Source organism: Homarus americanus, unplaced genomic scaffold (assembly GCF_018991925.1).
Source record: "Homarus americanus isolate GMGI-L3 unplaced genomic scaffold, GMGI_Hamer_2.0 scaffold43718, whole genome shotgun sequence".
In the NCBI taxonomy this organism is placed as follows: domain Eukaryota; kingdom Metazoa; phylum Arthropoda; class Malacostraca; order Decapoda; family Nephropidae; genus Homarus; species Homarus americanus.
Window position 1 is genome coordinate 4,880 of NW_024748480.1, and position 15,840 is coordinate 20,719.

The window sequence follows — 15,840 nt, forward strand, 5'->3', positions numbered from 1 at the left end:
CAAATATTTAGAAGTGAGAGAGGCGGATGGCCGTATTCCTCCAGCGCCCAAGGAGATGCTACATTACTCCAAAAGAACGGCAGGCTTACGAGCCTCCGTGGATGAGGGGTATGTTTATGTCTTGAAACAATAAAGGCTCACTTGTAGGCTGCAGAAATAGCAAAGAGACATGAAAGGCACTGCACTTCACTTAGGGCACTTCACAAGGTCAAGCACTCTTAAACCAGGGAATGGAGTATATTTCAAGGAAACAGACGAGGCCGGAAACAGACGGGGCCACTTGAGGCCAAAGCTTCCCAATGCTGGAGCCATTCAAACTGCCATGTGGTGTGGAGGATAATCCCAGACAAGGTTCTTGAAACTACCAAGACGAGCAGGAAATATTCAATAAGTGTACAAGATATATAGCCAACTGATATAGAAAGGACATTAGGGACCCCTGACCGTAGTAGGAGTACAACGAGGGAAATGCCAAAACAGGCAAAGAGAGTTGCTAGACATTACTAGGACAATAAATGAGGTCTTCTAATTACTCGACTAGCGCGGTACAGACATAGTACATCGGGACATAGTAAATGAACATAGGCATTAGACATAAGCATGGACATCAGACATGCTATAATAATATGTAGTAATACAGACATGTGAATAAATGGTACAATGAATGGTAACAAGAGTCCTGGTGTCAGGCGTGTTCACATATCTTGGTATGTACATATCTATACAAACAAAAGAAATCAGAAAACTCAAGTAATAATAAATGAACAATAAATCCTAACTATTACACTATAATATATAATCACTAAATCCTAAACATCACCATATAAACTATAATAACTCTGGACCAATAAGAGTACACTAACACTCGACCCTTAAGGTTTAGGAGACAGGAGACCAGATGTTGACTTCACAGCTCCGTAACTGGCTCTGGAGCATACCAGATTTTCTACCTCCCGACCCGGACCAATCACAGGTCTCCACATACTAGTTACTAAGACCGGCCAGTTATACCCCAGACTGACTGATGGCCAGCGCCATCTTGTGACCATAGTCTTCCCTACACAAACCATACCTGTTCTCTCAAGACAAATAAAAGATGATACTGGTTAATGACTCAAAAAGTTAAGCTCATCGTCCTCAAGGAGTTAGATCATCGTCCTCAAGGAGTGAGTTCACCGTCCTCAAGGAGTCAAATCCTCGTCCTCAATGAGTCAGATCATCGTCCTCAAGGAGTCAGATCATCGTCCTCAAGGAGTCAGAACATCGTCCTCAAGGAGTTAGATCATCGTCCTCAAGGAGCTAGATCATCGTCCTCAAGGAGTTGGATCATCGTCCTGAAGGTGCTAGATCATCGTCCTTAAAGAGTTAAATCATCGTCTTCAGGCGTTAAATCATCTTTCTCTGAGGGCTAAAGCCATAGTCCTCAGAGTTAAACGATATGCCTAAAGTAGTTAAACCATCGTCCTCAAAATGTTAAACTCTCATCTTCAAAAGGTTAAACTGTCATCTTAAACGTTTAAATCCTCATATAGAATAGGTTAACCCATTGTAAGGGCTGTAACGAGCGGTTAGGTTGTCCGCTGCTCATCCACTTGTTCACGGTCCCACTCTGGGGGTGAAGGGTGCGGAGGCGGCCAGGAGGCGGGGGTGGCGGAGGCGGGGGGCGGAGGCGGGGGGCGGAGGCAAGGCGGGGACGGAGGGTGGGTGGGGACGGAGGCGGGGGGCGGAGGCGGGGTGGGGACGGAGGCGGGGGTGGGGACGGAGGCGGGGTAGGACGGAGGCGGGGAGTGGGGGACGAGGCGAGGGGTGGGGACGGAGGCGGGGGTGGGGATGGAGGCGGGCGTGGGGACGGAGAGGCGGGGGTGGGACGGAGGCGGGGGTGGGGACGCGGAGGCGGGGGACTGGAGGCGGGGGGTGGGACGGAGGCGGGGGTGGGGACGGAGGCGGGGGTGGACGGCGGGGGTGGGGACGGAGGCGGGGGGGCGGGGACGGAGGCGGGGACGGAGGCGGGGGTGGGACGGAGGCGGGGGGTGGGGACGGAGGCGGGGGGTGGGACGGAGGCGGGGGTGGGACGGAGGCGGGGGTGGGGGACGGAACTGGGGGTGGGACGGAGGCGGGGGTGGGGACGGAGGCGGGGGGTGGGGACGGAGGCGGGGGTGGGGACGGAGGCGTGTGGGACGGAGGCGGGGGGACGGAGGCAAGTGGGACGGAGGCGGGGGTGGGGACGGAGGCGGGGGGTGGACGGAGGCGGGGGTGGGGACGGAGGCGGGGGTGGGGACTCGGAGGCGGGGGTGGGGACGAGCGGGGTGGGGACGGAGGCGGGGGTGGGGACGGAGGCGGGGAAATGGAGGCGTGGGGGTGGGGGACGGAGGCGGGGTGGGGACGGAGGCGGGGGTGGGGACGGAGGCGGGGGTGGGGACGGAGGCGTGGGGACGAGGCGGGGGTGGGGACGGAGGCGGGGACAGAGGCGGGGGTATAGGGACAGGAGGCAGGGGAACAGACGCACGCGGACGGGGGGACAGGTGAGAAGGCCGCTGCTGGTACGTCGCCGGTCAGACACGATCCAGCCTTCACCACAGCTGTTACTTCACCCTGCTGTTCTATTCCTTCTCTGGTTGTGTACTCATCGGAGGTTCTTGGGGCGTATTCCTCGGTCCTTCACTCTTCGATGTTAACTCCGGTTACTTACTCCAGCTACTGCCACGGCTGCCCCGTGATCACCACTTCCCCCACGCCCTATCCACCGTCCGTGCCCTGGCATCTCTTGTGTGGCAAGACATCGCCCACCAACGCCAAGTGAGGAAGCTGCCCTGGACCTTCTCCCTGAGAGCGGACGCCTGAGAGTTTTGTAGGCGAGACCGACTGTTGCACTCGGACCTCACCCTGATGAGGGGCGGATCACCGCGTTACTAGAACATTCTACAGTGCTGGTTAGAAGGAAGATTCATCTTCAGCCGTATGAAATAACAGTACTTTGTTTGATATATTATGCTTTGTTTTAGTAATTGTGTTTGACTCCAGTCAAATGTTTGTGTGAGTGGTGACAGAGTTAAACTTTTGTGCTTATTTCCGGTTGTTCATTACCCCTTGAAAACCCATGGTTCTTGACTTTCCTTTGATAAGATCCTGACTAGGTTGGCAAGGTATTTGTATCCTACAGGCCAGGCCTTTACACCCATCGTCCTCAAAAGGTAAAACCATAATCCTTAAAGGGTTGAACTATCATTCTCAAAGGCAAAATCATTTTAAATGGGGTTAAACCATTGTTCTCGAAAGGCAAAGGCACCTCCCTCAAAGGGTTAACCAATCATCCTCAAAAGCCTCTCAGGTGATCAGTAATTAATTATCCTAGTCGCTAATTGACCTTTACCTGTGGACCATCTCTCCCACGGCCGAATGTCTGTCAGTCCAAATATTATTAACGCCAGCAAAATTTCATGATGCTCTATTTAATATCAACGTCAAGAACTGTTTAATGTCTACGTTAATATTTTCTACGCTCGGAGCAAAATATGAAAGCCGGGAGACTGACTTCACGCTGTAGCAGGTGTTAGCATTGAGAAAAGGGGTGGCAGGTAAGGAGACAGATTATGTTTCTCTTTTGTGATTTTAAGTTGATGTAGGGAATTAAGGTTCTTATTTATTTCAATTTTATTTTCGTGTCGTCATTCGGTCATTTGCCTTCGAGGCAGGTCACACCAGGTTAGGTGATACTTAATTTTTTTTTTAAATCTGTGACCATCACTGATGGGTACCACGAAGTGAGTATAAGGCGGCGTCAGATTGGGATATTTTGTTGGCGCGTCTGCCCAACGCAACGAACACAACAAATCATTTAGAAGAGGTTCGCAATGAATTCTGTTACTACAGTTGAGGCCTTACAGGATTGTGCTATAGTTCTTCATCAAGTGATCGTGGGCCCTTCGTGCCCGGTGGCGAGTCCGGTGGTATAGTTTACCAAAGCGTGAAAGTTCGAACGCTCGTGCTTGGCTAGCGCGCAACCTCCGGCCGGCTGACAGTGTACAGCGACATCGTTTTCCAGTGTAAATAAAATGGTTAATTAATGCCCTCCTAAAGAAACCATCGACATGGGACCAGGTTTGTTCCACTCTATGAATTTTTTACGATTTTTCCACCAAGTTTGATGAAAAACGATCGTGCCGTTTCGGCTGCCGAGAACACACACACACACACAGCTATTCCTATAGTATATGAGATAATCATGGTCGTGGTTATTATAATCATGGTCGTGGTTATAATCATGGTCGTGGTTGTTATAATCATGGTCGTGGTTGTTATAATCATGGTCGTGGTTGTTATAATCATGGTCGTGGTTGTTATAATCATGGTCGTGGTTGTCATAATCATAGTCGTGGTTTTATAATCATGATCGTGGTTATAATCATAGTCGTGGTTGTTATAATCATAGTCGGTTGTTATAATCATAGTCGTGGTTATGATGTCGTGGTTGTTATAATCATAGTCGGTTGTTATAATCATAGTCATATCATAGTCGTGGTTGTTTATAATCATAGTCGTATGGTATAATCATGGTCGTGAATTATCAATAATCGTTGGTGAGATGGTATAATCATAATCGTGGTTGTTATGGTCGTCGTGGTTGTTAGTAATCATGGTCGTCATTGTTATAATCATGGTCGTGGTTGTTATAATCATGGTCGTGGTTGTTATAATCATGGTCGTGGTTGTTATAATCATGGTCGTGGTTGTTATAATCATGGTCGTGGTTGTTATAATCATGGTCGTGGTTGTTATAATCATGTCGTCGTTGTTATAATCATGGTCGTGGTTGTTATAATCATGGTCGTGGTTGTTATAATCATGGTCGTGGTTGTTATATGTGTCTCTTTCTTCTTTATGTTTTATCTCATTATTCTTACTCTTTTTACCTACATTTAACTGACTAATTTCTACATGTTATCATCCAAATACTTGTTCTGATTTTTGTTTTACTTATCACTGTCCTTCCCTTGTCTCCTCCTCTTGTCTCCTCCTATACCATTCTTATTCTGTCTTTCCATCTCTCCATTCATACCTCCACCTCTCACTATTCCTCTCTCCCATCTCCTTTCCTCGCCTCTTAAGGATAATAATGCTTCAGACTCTCTTCTTCTCCTTCTCTTCTCCCTTTCTATCTTCTCCATGCATTCCTGTTATTATCTTTTTCTCTCTTCTCCTTTTCCATGTACAGTCAGCTGCAGGAATAAGTATATACTGTACACACTGTAACTGTACTGTAAGGTCCGAAAATGGTCTGGTAACGTAGAAACTGCGCATCCAGACACATGATGAAACTCAGCTCCCCCCCCCCCCATCTGTTATCTCAAACTATTTTCTGTTTCCCCTTCTTTACTCTTCTATTTACTCATCTTCCTTCCTTTACTAATCCAAACAACATTAAAAAAAAGTAGGCTAAGAAAAAAGTGGGGGTAGGAGGGAGCCGTACGATAACTGCAATCGTGGGCTGACAGCGAATGAGGGTGCGCCAAGTCCTTAGACTTGCATTGTTTTCCAGCGTAAATAAAATGGTTAATTAATGACTTCCTAAAGAAACCATCGACATGGGACCAGGTTTGTTCCACTCTAAGATTTGTTTTCGATTTTTCCACCGAGTTTGATGAAAAACGATTGTGCCGTTTTGGCTGCACAGACAGACAGACACAGGGCTAGTCCTATACTATATTAGATTGCTAAAGCAAGTGGGGCGTTTGCAAAAACTAAAGAAAAGACAATGGGTGCGTCGTGAAGTTTCTTGAAAAGTGGCGGAGGCTAGCTGGTCAAAGAAGTCCCTGAATAATGATTGAATAATACTAAAGACGTTTTAAAGTGACGAATAAATAGAAGTATGTCGACGTTTTTGTGTTATATTTTAAATTATCATTGTTCCACGATTTATTTAAATTTTTACTTGAAATTATATGAAGCTCATTTGAGTACTAATGCGGCCAGCAAAGATCCCCGTCCATTTCTAGCATCAGCCGAAATCCTGCTGCCTGCTGGGCGTTTTGGCCGACGGCCAACAAAACGGGCAACATGTTTAGAGGAAAGTGCGCAGTGTGCCGCCACCTTAATGGTGGAGCCCTTTCTGAGGTTCGCCGAGTCGTCCGAGGTGAATCTCGACTGACCGAGATGCAGGTTTGAAGGGGGGGGGGAATCTGACGAGATTGGTCCATTCACTTCAGAGTTTGGAAGCCTTACACTATTTATGCCAACATAGACAACAAACATAGCTCCAACACACAGAAACACTCACCTTTTGTTACTGATTGCGCCGCGCAATAATGTGTGGTCCACGAGTAACATGCGAGGCAGTCAGCAGTGGTTAGCTATACTGTAGTTTAGTGTGGTGAGTGAGGACACACCTGGGTTTGAATGTCAACAAAGTTGGGGCTCTCACGTGATCTGGTAAGGAGGAATTATTTTGACTAAAATTATGTACCCTTAAGGTCTTTAGTTCCCAATCTAGAAGAGAATATGTAGCCAGCTGCGGCCGGCATTATCACGAGGGAACTTTAAATGATTCACTCGTAACTGGTCACGGACACTAGATATTGGCACCACACTTTACACAGATGGTCACTTAACACTTATGCACCAATGAAGTCAGCCAGAACACTGCAAGACCCTCACTAAAACCACAATAACCCATACAGGAGCTGAGCACTGAACATTGTAACAGCCAACGTTAGTGCTGCCCTATGTGAAGTGAACGCTGTACAGTACTTACACAAACAGTGCTTAGCTATTTGGGTATAAGCGGCGTCGATCACTCCTTATGTAAAATACGATTGACTTTGACATTCTTACTCGGAAAACTGAATAGGTTAGGGCTGACGATTGATTGATTGATAGATTGTATCTAGTTCAGTTGGCTTCGTGGCAGTTAAAATTCACGAGATGCTGTATTCACTTAAAGGTTTTCATTTTCGAAAAGTTGTAGCAGAAAATTATGATTAAAGACATTATGATATTTAAATATCTACTTAAACGATTATGAAATATATATTTTATTGAAGAGGCCAGCCACTGACTAAAACTACCCCTGTTCAGAGACAGGCCTTCACCGAAAAGACAGTTACAAGCATTTCAGCATTACATATCCAGAGGGACATGTACTTTGTACTCGCCCTCCCTCCTTATATATAGAAACTTCCACAGTTGCCATCATGACTAACTACTACCCCAATAATGCCACCATCGTGTACCCACCATCGGTCAACAAGAACATCTAGGAGAAACCACGCCTCTTCTGTCAATACTTCCAGCTTGTGAAACTTCTGACCATCTAAATTCATTTACACCCAATCAATGATAAACTGCGGTGATTTATTACGGCAGTGAGGAAGTGTAATTTTTGAGTCCTTGTATTTTTTCAGATGTTGAGTGCAAGTTGCTTTATAAATGAAGTACAAGTCAGGAAGTGTTATATTCTTACTTAAAGGCGACATCACCCAGAAGCGAATGAAACACGTCTCCTGGTTTCAGTCTCATATGACTTGTTTTGGGCTATAATTTTAATGGGCCAAAATAAACCCAAATTGAGCTTGTTAGTTGATATTTGATCCCGGTAAAGTAACTAAAAATCTAAGTGTGTATATATTCGTGTATAGGGTTGTAGTGAGGCGTGTTCGAACTGTCTCGGGTGAATTGGTTGAAATGCAGAGGAAATATGGCCACAATACCCAAAACTGAGCCTTTCTGGTGAACTTTGACCCCTGTAAAGTGACCAAAACGAAACATATATCCCAAAACTATTCATAAGATTTTTAAATTGTATACCAAGGTAACTGTACCAATTCCCGGCACATTGGATCAGAACCCCTTTAGTTAGGAGTTTTAGTAATATTTTATCTCTATAGTATGACTAAATATACCTGAACTCACCTTTTGAAAATCAGGCTGTGGAGTTCAAGGTAAAGAAAAACACTCCTCATAACAACAGAACAGCCTCTCTCTCTCTCTATATAATTTTTTGAGTGGGTGGGTTTGCTTGGCGTTTAATCTTTACATCCTTGAAAAGACCTTACTCTTCACACCAAGAAAAAAAAAGAAAGAAAGAAATAATATCTCCGGGGGTATTGGACCAAGGTAGAAGTGTGATAATTTCTAATTAAATGAATTGATTGATTGCAGGAATGAAGATTAAATTGTTCATCGTTTGCAAACAAACAAACAAAGATAGAAAAAAAGGAAGGAAGAAAGAGTAATAAAAAAGAAAGAAGAGATATGAGAAAAATGATGTCTCCCTCCTGAAGGGGGTAGAAGTAATTAGGAATACGTTGTCAAGGGCTCAGGTGACTGTAGTCCTTGACATATTCACGTCACACAATATTTACCGAGAGATATGATAGAATTTAACAGTTAAATTCATATTTTCTTCTTCGCAATAAAATTTAAAGGTGTATTGTTTATTACTATCGTTCTTTAGTGTTTTTTTTTACGGGAATTAGCTCACCCTAGTGGGGTGAAAATATAAGAACAGAAAGAAATTAAAAAAAAAGAAAAGAAAAAAGTTAGACTGTTTCTCTACACCACGAAGATGCCGGAAAACCATCTTTTTAAAGTGAGACCGATTGTATAAGTGTGGAAACATAGAAGAAGGCAGATCATTCCACAGTTTGACTGTGTGAAGAAAGAAGGAGGTACTATAACGGGTTATTCTAGTGTGACCAACATGCACAGAGAAACGGTGGGCACCGTGGGCAAGACGTGTGTTACGAGCCCACGGCCTTGCCGGCGGTACACAGGATGCCAAATCCACCAAACATTGCCCGTTAAAGTGCCTGTAAAAGAGAGAGTGTGAAGTAATATTGCGCCGAAAAGAAAGGGAAGAAAGAGTGTCAATAAAGGAGAACAGTTAATAAGACGAAATGCCTTTGATTCTACCCTATCTATCTAATGAAGCATTGTACAACACACTCTTCCCCCCAGCAACACCGCCAGACTTTAATTCTAAGCCAACTTTAAAGCGGTGCCTGCCTAACACACGAAGTTTGTTGTGGCTGCTGTTCTCCCCCGGTCATTCATTTCATTTGTAGTTTTCTTCTGACTATCCTTTGGTTCCCCGTCTAGAAAAAATTGTTTGTATGATTTCACATGTCACTATCATTTACATAAGAGTTCTGTATGATTTCCAGCTGTCTAAAAATTAGGACCTATTTATTTTCACTAACAAATCTTTCCCCGAACAGCATGTGATCTACTGTAGGGCTCCCCTTCCACAGTATATCCCCAAGAGTTCTATCTGGTTTACCTGTCACTTATTACAACCCAGCCTCATCCATTAGCACCACGTCCATTCCTACACATACACAGACACTACTACTACTTTGCTGTCACTCGCAATCGAGTATGACGATCATCCAGCTATGATACAATGATATGACTTATTAGGGATGTCACCTTCATTGGTGAGTTTTGAGGTGACTAAAGACGCCGATACGGGACCGGCAGAGTCGTTCACAGGAGTTGCACATGTGGAGGGCTACATCGAGTGCGGGAGGGGCGGGAGCAGCGTCTTTTCGGCGTTGGCGCTTGTCTGCCTCGGTTTTCAGTCGGGCTAACTTGAACGTATTGACACCTTCTCGTGTGGTGCTCCTCCAAGCGTTACGATGTTGAGTAATCGACTCCCAGGTGAGGGGAATCGATTTGGCACTTTTTCAGGTTTGCCTTAAGACTATCCTTATACCTTTTTAGTTGCCCGCCGGCGTTACGTTTACTATTCGTTAGATGACTGTAAAGTAGCTGCTTTAGCAGTCTACTGTCGTCCACGTTGGTAACATGGCCAGTCCAGTGTAGTTGTTGATGGATAATGGTAGCCTCGATGCTGCTACAGTTGGTGTCAACACGAATACTGGCATCTGTTCTCTTGTTTTCCCAGCGAACACGGATGATGGAACATAGACTACGTTGGTGAAAGTTTTCAAGTGCCTTGAGGTGCCTCCTATATGTGACCTATGTCTCACTGCCAAATAGCTGGGTAGGGAGAACCACTGCTCGATATACGAGTAACTTTGTAGATAATACTTTCAGCTCCCTTCATCTGAAGACACGGTTTCTGAGTCTACCAAAGGCTTGAAATGCACATGTGATCCGATGCTGAATCTCTTCATCGATGTCCGCAGTGGTGGATAGGTGGGAGCAGAGATACCGAAAGTGGGTAACATTAAGAGAGGGTAGTACCTTTAAGCTTAATGGATGGTGGAGATGTGGCTGAACCAGAGGCCAGCTGAAAGAGAATCTGGGTTTTACGTACATTCACCTCAAGGCCGAAGTGTGCATGTGCATCTGCATAGGCGTTCAGGATCACCTGTAGGTTGCGTTCAGTGTGAGCAACAAGAGTGAGGTCGTCTGCATACTGAAGTTCAGTAATGGAAGCTGCCGACACCTTTATTCTTGCCTGGAGTTGTCTTATGTTGAAAAGATCCTTTATCCGGTACTCGATGTCCACGCCGCCGGATAAATTGGAACTGGCACAAGTAAGGAAGGCAGCCCCAAAAATGAAAAAGAGTGTTAGTACCAGTACACACCCTTGTTTAACCACCGTTTGGAGAGGGGGGGGGGACTCAGATATGGTACCATTGTGCAGGACACTGCCGTTCATGCCATCGTGCAGTTGCCTCACAATGGCGATGGAATTAGGGGGGCAGCCAAAACGGCTGAAGGTCCACCAGAGGGCTTTCCTGTTGACCGGGTCCAAGGCCTTGTTTAGGTCGATGAAAGCCATGTACAGGTCACGACGCTGTTCTCTGCTCTTTCCCTGTATCTGGCGGGTAGCAAAGATCATGTCAGTGGTGCCACGTGATTGTCTAAAGCTACATTGAGATTCTGGGAGGAAGTTTTCCGCCTTGGGAGGAAGTTTTCCGCCTCAGGAAGAAGTCTGTTCAGGAGGACTCGGGCAAAAATCTTGCCAGCTACGGACGGCAGCGAGATCCCGTGGTAGTTGCCACAGTCTGACCAGTCTCCCTTCTTATAAATATTGATGATGGGAGCGTCTTTAGGAGCTTGGGGGACTTCCTCATTTTCCCATATATTTTCCCAAAGAAAATGGAGACGGTTGGTAAGCAGAGGTCCTCCTGCTTTATACACCTCGGCTGGCATTCCATCAGGCCATGAGGCTTTGTTATTTTTCATCTACTTGATGGCAGTAGCTACCTAATCTAGGGATGGAGGATAGCTGAGGTGGGTCAGCTCTGGATGCTGAGGGACCTGCTGGGTAATGAGGACATCTACATCAGTGTTTCGGTTCAGCAGTGAATGGCGATGCTCTTTCCAACGCTGAAGGAGGCCTTCATCGTCTTTACCTATAGAGTTACCTTCAGATGAGCGGATGGGGGCTGCGCCACGAGTGATTGGCCTATAAAATGTTTTGGTGAAATTTAGAAATTCGCGCATCTTGTGTTCATCTGCAAATTTTTGTGTTTCACATGCTTTATTTTTAAACCAGTCATTCTTTAGATTGCGAAGTTTCCACTGAGCCACAGCTTTCTTCTTGTGGAAGGCATCAGCTTTGGTCCAAGACTGGGGTGGTTCTGCCAGTCAGTTAAAGCAGCTCGTGTATAATTGATGAATACATTGATTGCCGAGTCACTTTCATCAAACCAGTCCTGGTGTATTCTTTCGATCTGGCCGAGGTTCTCTCTGCAAGTTTTTGTCATGACAGTGTTGAGAATATCCCATTTGGCACTGGGGTTAGGGTTGTTCGTTGTCGGGTTGTTGATCAGCCCATGTTCGAGCTACACTCTGAAGGCATGTGCTACCACTGGATCCTTCAGACGCTTATTGTTAAAACCTCTTCTTGAGGCTTGCTGCCTTCGTCGTTTTCGGGCAACGTGAAGTAAGAGCTTGAACCTGACCAGCCGATGATCAGTGTCGTAGTGGTCCGAGCCACGCTTGGCACGGGTGATGAGGACATCTCGGCGATCTCTTTCTCTGAGACTGATGTAGTCAATGAGATGCCAGTGTTTGGATCGTGGGTGTTACCACGAACCCTTGAACTTGTCGGCCTGTCTAAACAAGGTGTTGGTGATAGTGAAGTTGCTGAGGAGGAGTAGGCCGTTGGGATAACACTAGCCTAGTTCATTTCTCCCTGTGGTTCCCCGCCAAATGTCAGTATCTCTGCCAACTCTGGCATTAAAGTCCCTAAGGAGAACAACTTTATTTTCTCTGTGGATAGAGATTAGCACTCTGTCTAGATTGGCGTAAAATGCCTCCTTGATGCCATCCTCTGCATCCAGTGTTGGGGCGTATGCACTGATGAAAAAGGCATGACGTGAGTAATTCAGTGGGACTCGGAGCGTGATGAGGCCCTCGTTGATCCCAATATTCATTTCAGTTAGCCTGTGTAGGATGCGTTGACGGATGGCAAAGCCAATTCCATAAACGCGGATTCTCTCCACAGCAGGCTTACCCTTCCAGAAGAAGGTATTTCCAAACCCCCGTTCTATGAGGTGTCCCTCGTCTGGGAGCCGGGATTCATTAATGGCTGCTATGTCGATATTATACGTAGCCAGCTCTTTTGCCACAAGGACAGTTCTTCTTTCAGGGCACTCATTTGTGCAAGTATGCAGAAGGGTCTTGACATTCAATGCAGCGACCAAAAGAGGTTGTATAGTTTGTTTTTGTTTGGATCTGTGATTTTTATTGAGCTTTCAACCTCATAAGGATGACCTTACAGGGTGCTGTTGCCCAGTCAGGTTTTTTTTTAGGCAGGCTATGTTTAGGGCATGTGGGGTGAGCAGAGTGGCTTCTCGAAAGGGCTGCTCAGTCGCGCAAACAGGACCGGATTACACTGCTGCCTAGATCCCAATGCATAAACGGCCATCTTATCTGTGCCGCCCATGTGCAGAGTTGTGACTAGATACTCACGGCAGTCGTCTCTGCCTGTCCCCGTCGCCACTCGTCCTTCGCCATAGGTCTTTTGGGGGTATAGGGGGTTTTGATGATAATAAGAGGTATGATTAGCTGGATGATGGCTGCGCGTGAGTTGATTCATGTGGTGAGGTGGCAGCGCAACATACACACACACACAAACGATTCTTCTTCCTATCCATTTCCTTCAACACCCACTTGATCCTCCCGTGTCACTCCGGCCATCCACTCCTTTACCAGCCTTTTGTTCCCCAACTCTGAATATGTCCAAATGATCTTAGTCAGCCGTAATCGGTCGTCTTTTATGGCTTTCTCATCTCCTTTCGTATTTTGAGTTATGGAGTCAACATAGTGAGCTATTTCCCTCCATCATTGTCTTTGCCTCCATTCAGTCAGCAGACCTATGATCCATTCATTAGTAATTGCTTCAATAAATAACACATCAACTTAGTGTTTGAAGGACCTCACCTCGTCCATTATGCCCCCATTTAAGCGAATGTTCATTTGTCCTACTTTCCTTCTCTTCTTTTGTTCATCACTCTATGTTTGCTCAGAGTCACTATTAACTCTTTCCTACTGCATACTGTCCCAAACACATTCATTAACAATAGCGGCGAATTTTCCTTTGAGTAACTCCGATTACTGTCATCTGTAAAGAGCAGTTGATTCACCTCTTCATTTGCTCCCCAGTTTTCTATCAATCAAACGTTCTCCCCCTCATCATCATCCTTCCTTCTGCATCCATTAGATTACTGAAAAGCCATGAAAATATTTATGCATCATTGACGTAATCCTACTTTCATTTGAAACTTGATCAATTTTCCCGAATTTTGGGATCTTGTACATCATTCAGGAATTTCCCATTATTCCATATATTTTTATTATTTCCTACTTTGTTTTCCAACGACAATGTAATTTCATATTTATAATTGCAGCAAAACATTTCCTTCCTCCACATGCTTATTACTTCTATATGCCTACACTTGACCCATCCCATCCTCTTCCGAGCTCAAACTGTACTTCTCCTAAGACTTTCAATAATATCGCCCTGTCATAAATAACAAATACACTCTTGTTATCCATATTATCGCTTTCCAAACACCTTTCTCAAGATTTCTATGATGGTTCTACCCACACCTGGTGTTTTGAACGCAATTATAGCCTGTCACACCTACACAATTATCAATTTATTTCCCAGTCAACCACCACCTTAATAGCACTACCATTATCATCACCACCCTACCTTTAACCACTACAACCACCACCTTACCCCTCACTAAAACCACTATTACCCAATCAATCCCACCTTCACTACTAAAACCTCCAGCTAATACCTCACCACTACTACCATCACCCCTCCACTACCATCACCTCTCCCCTCATCACAAGTAAGTACTATCACCTAACCATTGCTACCCCCCACTTCACCACTGCGACCTCCACTTCACCACTGCGACCTCCACTTCACCACTGCGACCTCCACTTCACCACTGCGACCTCCTCTTCACCACTGCCACCTCCACTTCACCACTGCCACCTCCACTTAACCACTGCCACCTCCACTTCACCACTGCCACCTCCACACCACTTCACCACTGCCGCCTCCACTTCACCACTGCCGCCTCCACTTCACCACTGCCGCCTCCACTACCATTCTTCACCACTGCCACCTCCACTCCACCACTCCACTTCACCACTGCCACCTCCTCTTCACCACTGCCACCTCCTCTTCACCACTGCCACCTCCACTTCACCACTGCCACCCCACTCACCTGCCACCTCCACTCACCACTGCCACCTCCACTTCACCACTGCCACCTCCACTTCACCACTGCCACCTCCACTTCACCACTGCCTCCACTTCACCACTGCCACCTTCCTCACCACTGCCACCTCCACTTCACCACTGCCACTGCTCCACTTCACCACTGCTCACTGCCACTCCACTTCACCACCACTGCCACCTCCACTTCCACCACTGCCACCTCCACTTCACCACTGCCACCTCCACTTTACCACTGCTTCACCCACTTTCACCACTGCGACCTCCACTTCACCACTACTACCCCCACTTCACCACTACTCCCACTTCACCACTGCACCTCCACTTCACCACTGCACCTTCCACTTCACCACTGCCACCACTGCCACCTTCACCACTGCCACCTCCCTCTCCCTTCACCCCTCTTCACCACTGCCACCTCCTCTTCACCACTCCACCCTCCTCTCTCACTTCCACCACCACCTCCACTGCCACCTCCACTTCACCACTGCCACCCACTCCACCTCACCACTCCACCCTCCACTGCCACCACTGCCACCTCCTCTTCACCACTGCCACCTCCACTTCACCTCCTCCACTTCACCACTGCCACCTCCACTTCACCACCACCTCCTGCCACCTCCACTTCACCACTGCCACCTCCATTTCACCACTGCGACCTCCACTCACCACTGCCACCTCCTCTTCACCACTGCCACCACTTCACCACTGCCACCTCCACTCCACTTCACTGCCACTTCACCACTGCCACCTCCTCCCACCCACTTCACCACCACCACCTCCACCACCACCACTCACCACTGCCACCTCCCTTCACCACCCACTCCACCACCACTGCCACCTCCACTTCCACCTCCACTTCACCACTGCCACCTCCACTTCACCACTGCCACCTCCACTTCACCACTGCCACCCTCCACACTCCACTTCACCACTGCCACCCTGCCACTTCACCACTGCCACCTCTTCCCACCCACTGCCACCTCCTCTTCACCACTGCCACCACCACTGCCCCCTGCCACCTCCCTTCACCACTGCCACCTCCACTTCCACCTCCCTTGCCACCACTCCACCTCCACTTCACCACTGCCACCACTGCCACCTCCATCTTACCACTGCCACCTCCACTCACCAGTGCCACCTCCACTCACCACTGCCACCTCCAC

The 15,840-nt window shown here is 47.0% G+C and overlaps 1 protein-coding gene across 1 annotated transcript; it reads right to left on the bottom strand.

Moving 5' to 3' along the window:
- Nucleotides 1–1,596: 1,596 nt before the first annotated feature.
- LOC121880265 (vegetative cell wall protein gp1-like) lies at nucleotides 1,597–3,179 on the bottom strand. The gene is made up of 2 exons (XM_042387419.1): nucleotides 3,085–3,179; nucleotides 1,597–2,656 (listed from the first exon to the last, which is right to left on the bottom strand). Exons 1-2 carry the CDS (start codon nucleotides 3,177–3,179, stop codon nucleotides 1,597–1,599), a joined length of 1,155 nt encoding a protein of 384 aa, XP_042243353.1.
- Between the last annotated feature and the right edge of the window lie 12,661 nt (nucleotides 3,180–15,840).

Bases quoted from the DNA above. Each gene is read 5' to 3' on its own strand.
- LOC121880265 (XM_042387419.1), bottom strand. From the start codon at position 3,179: ATGGGTGTAAAGGCCTGGCCTGTAGGATACAAATACCTTGCCAACCTA. The intron at 2,657-3,084 runs GTAATGAACAAC...CGAAGAGTGAAG, and splicing joins GAACCATGGGTTTTCAAGGG to GACCGAGGAATACGCCCCAA.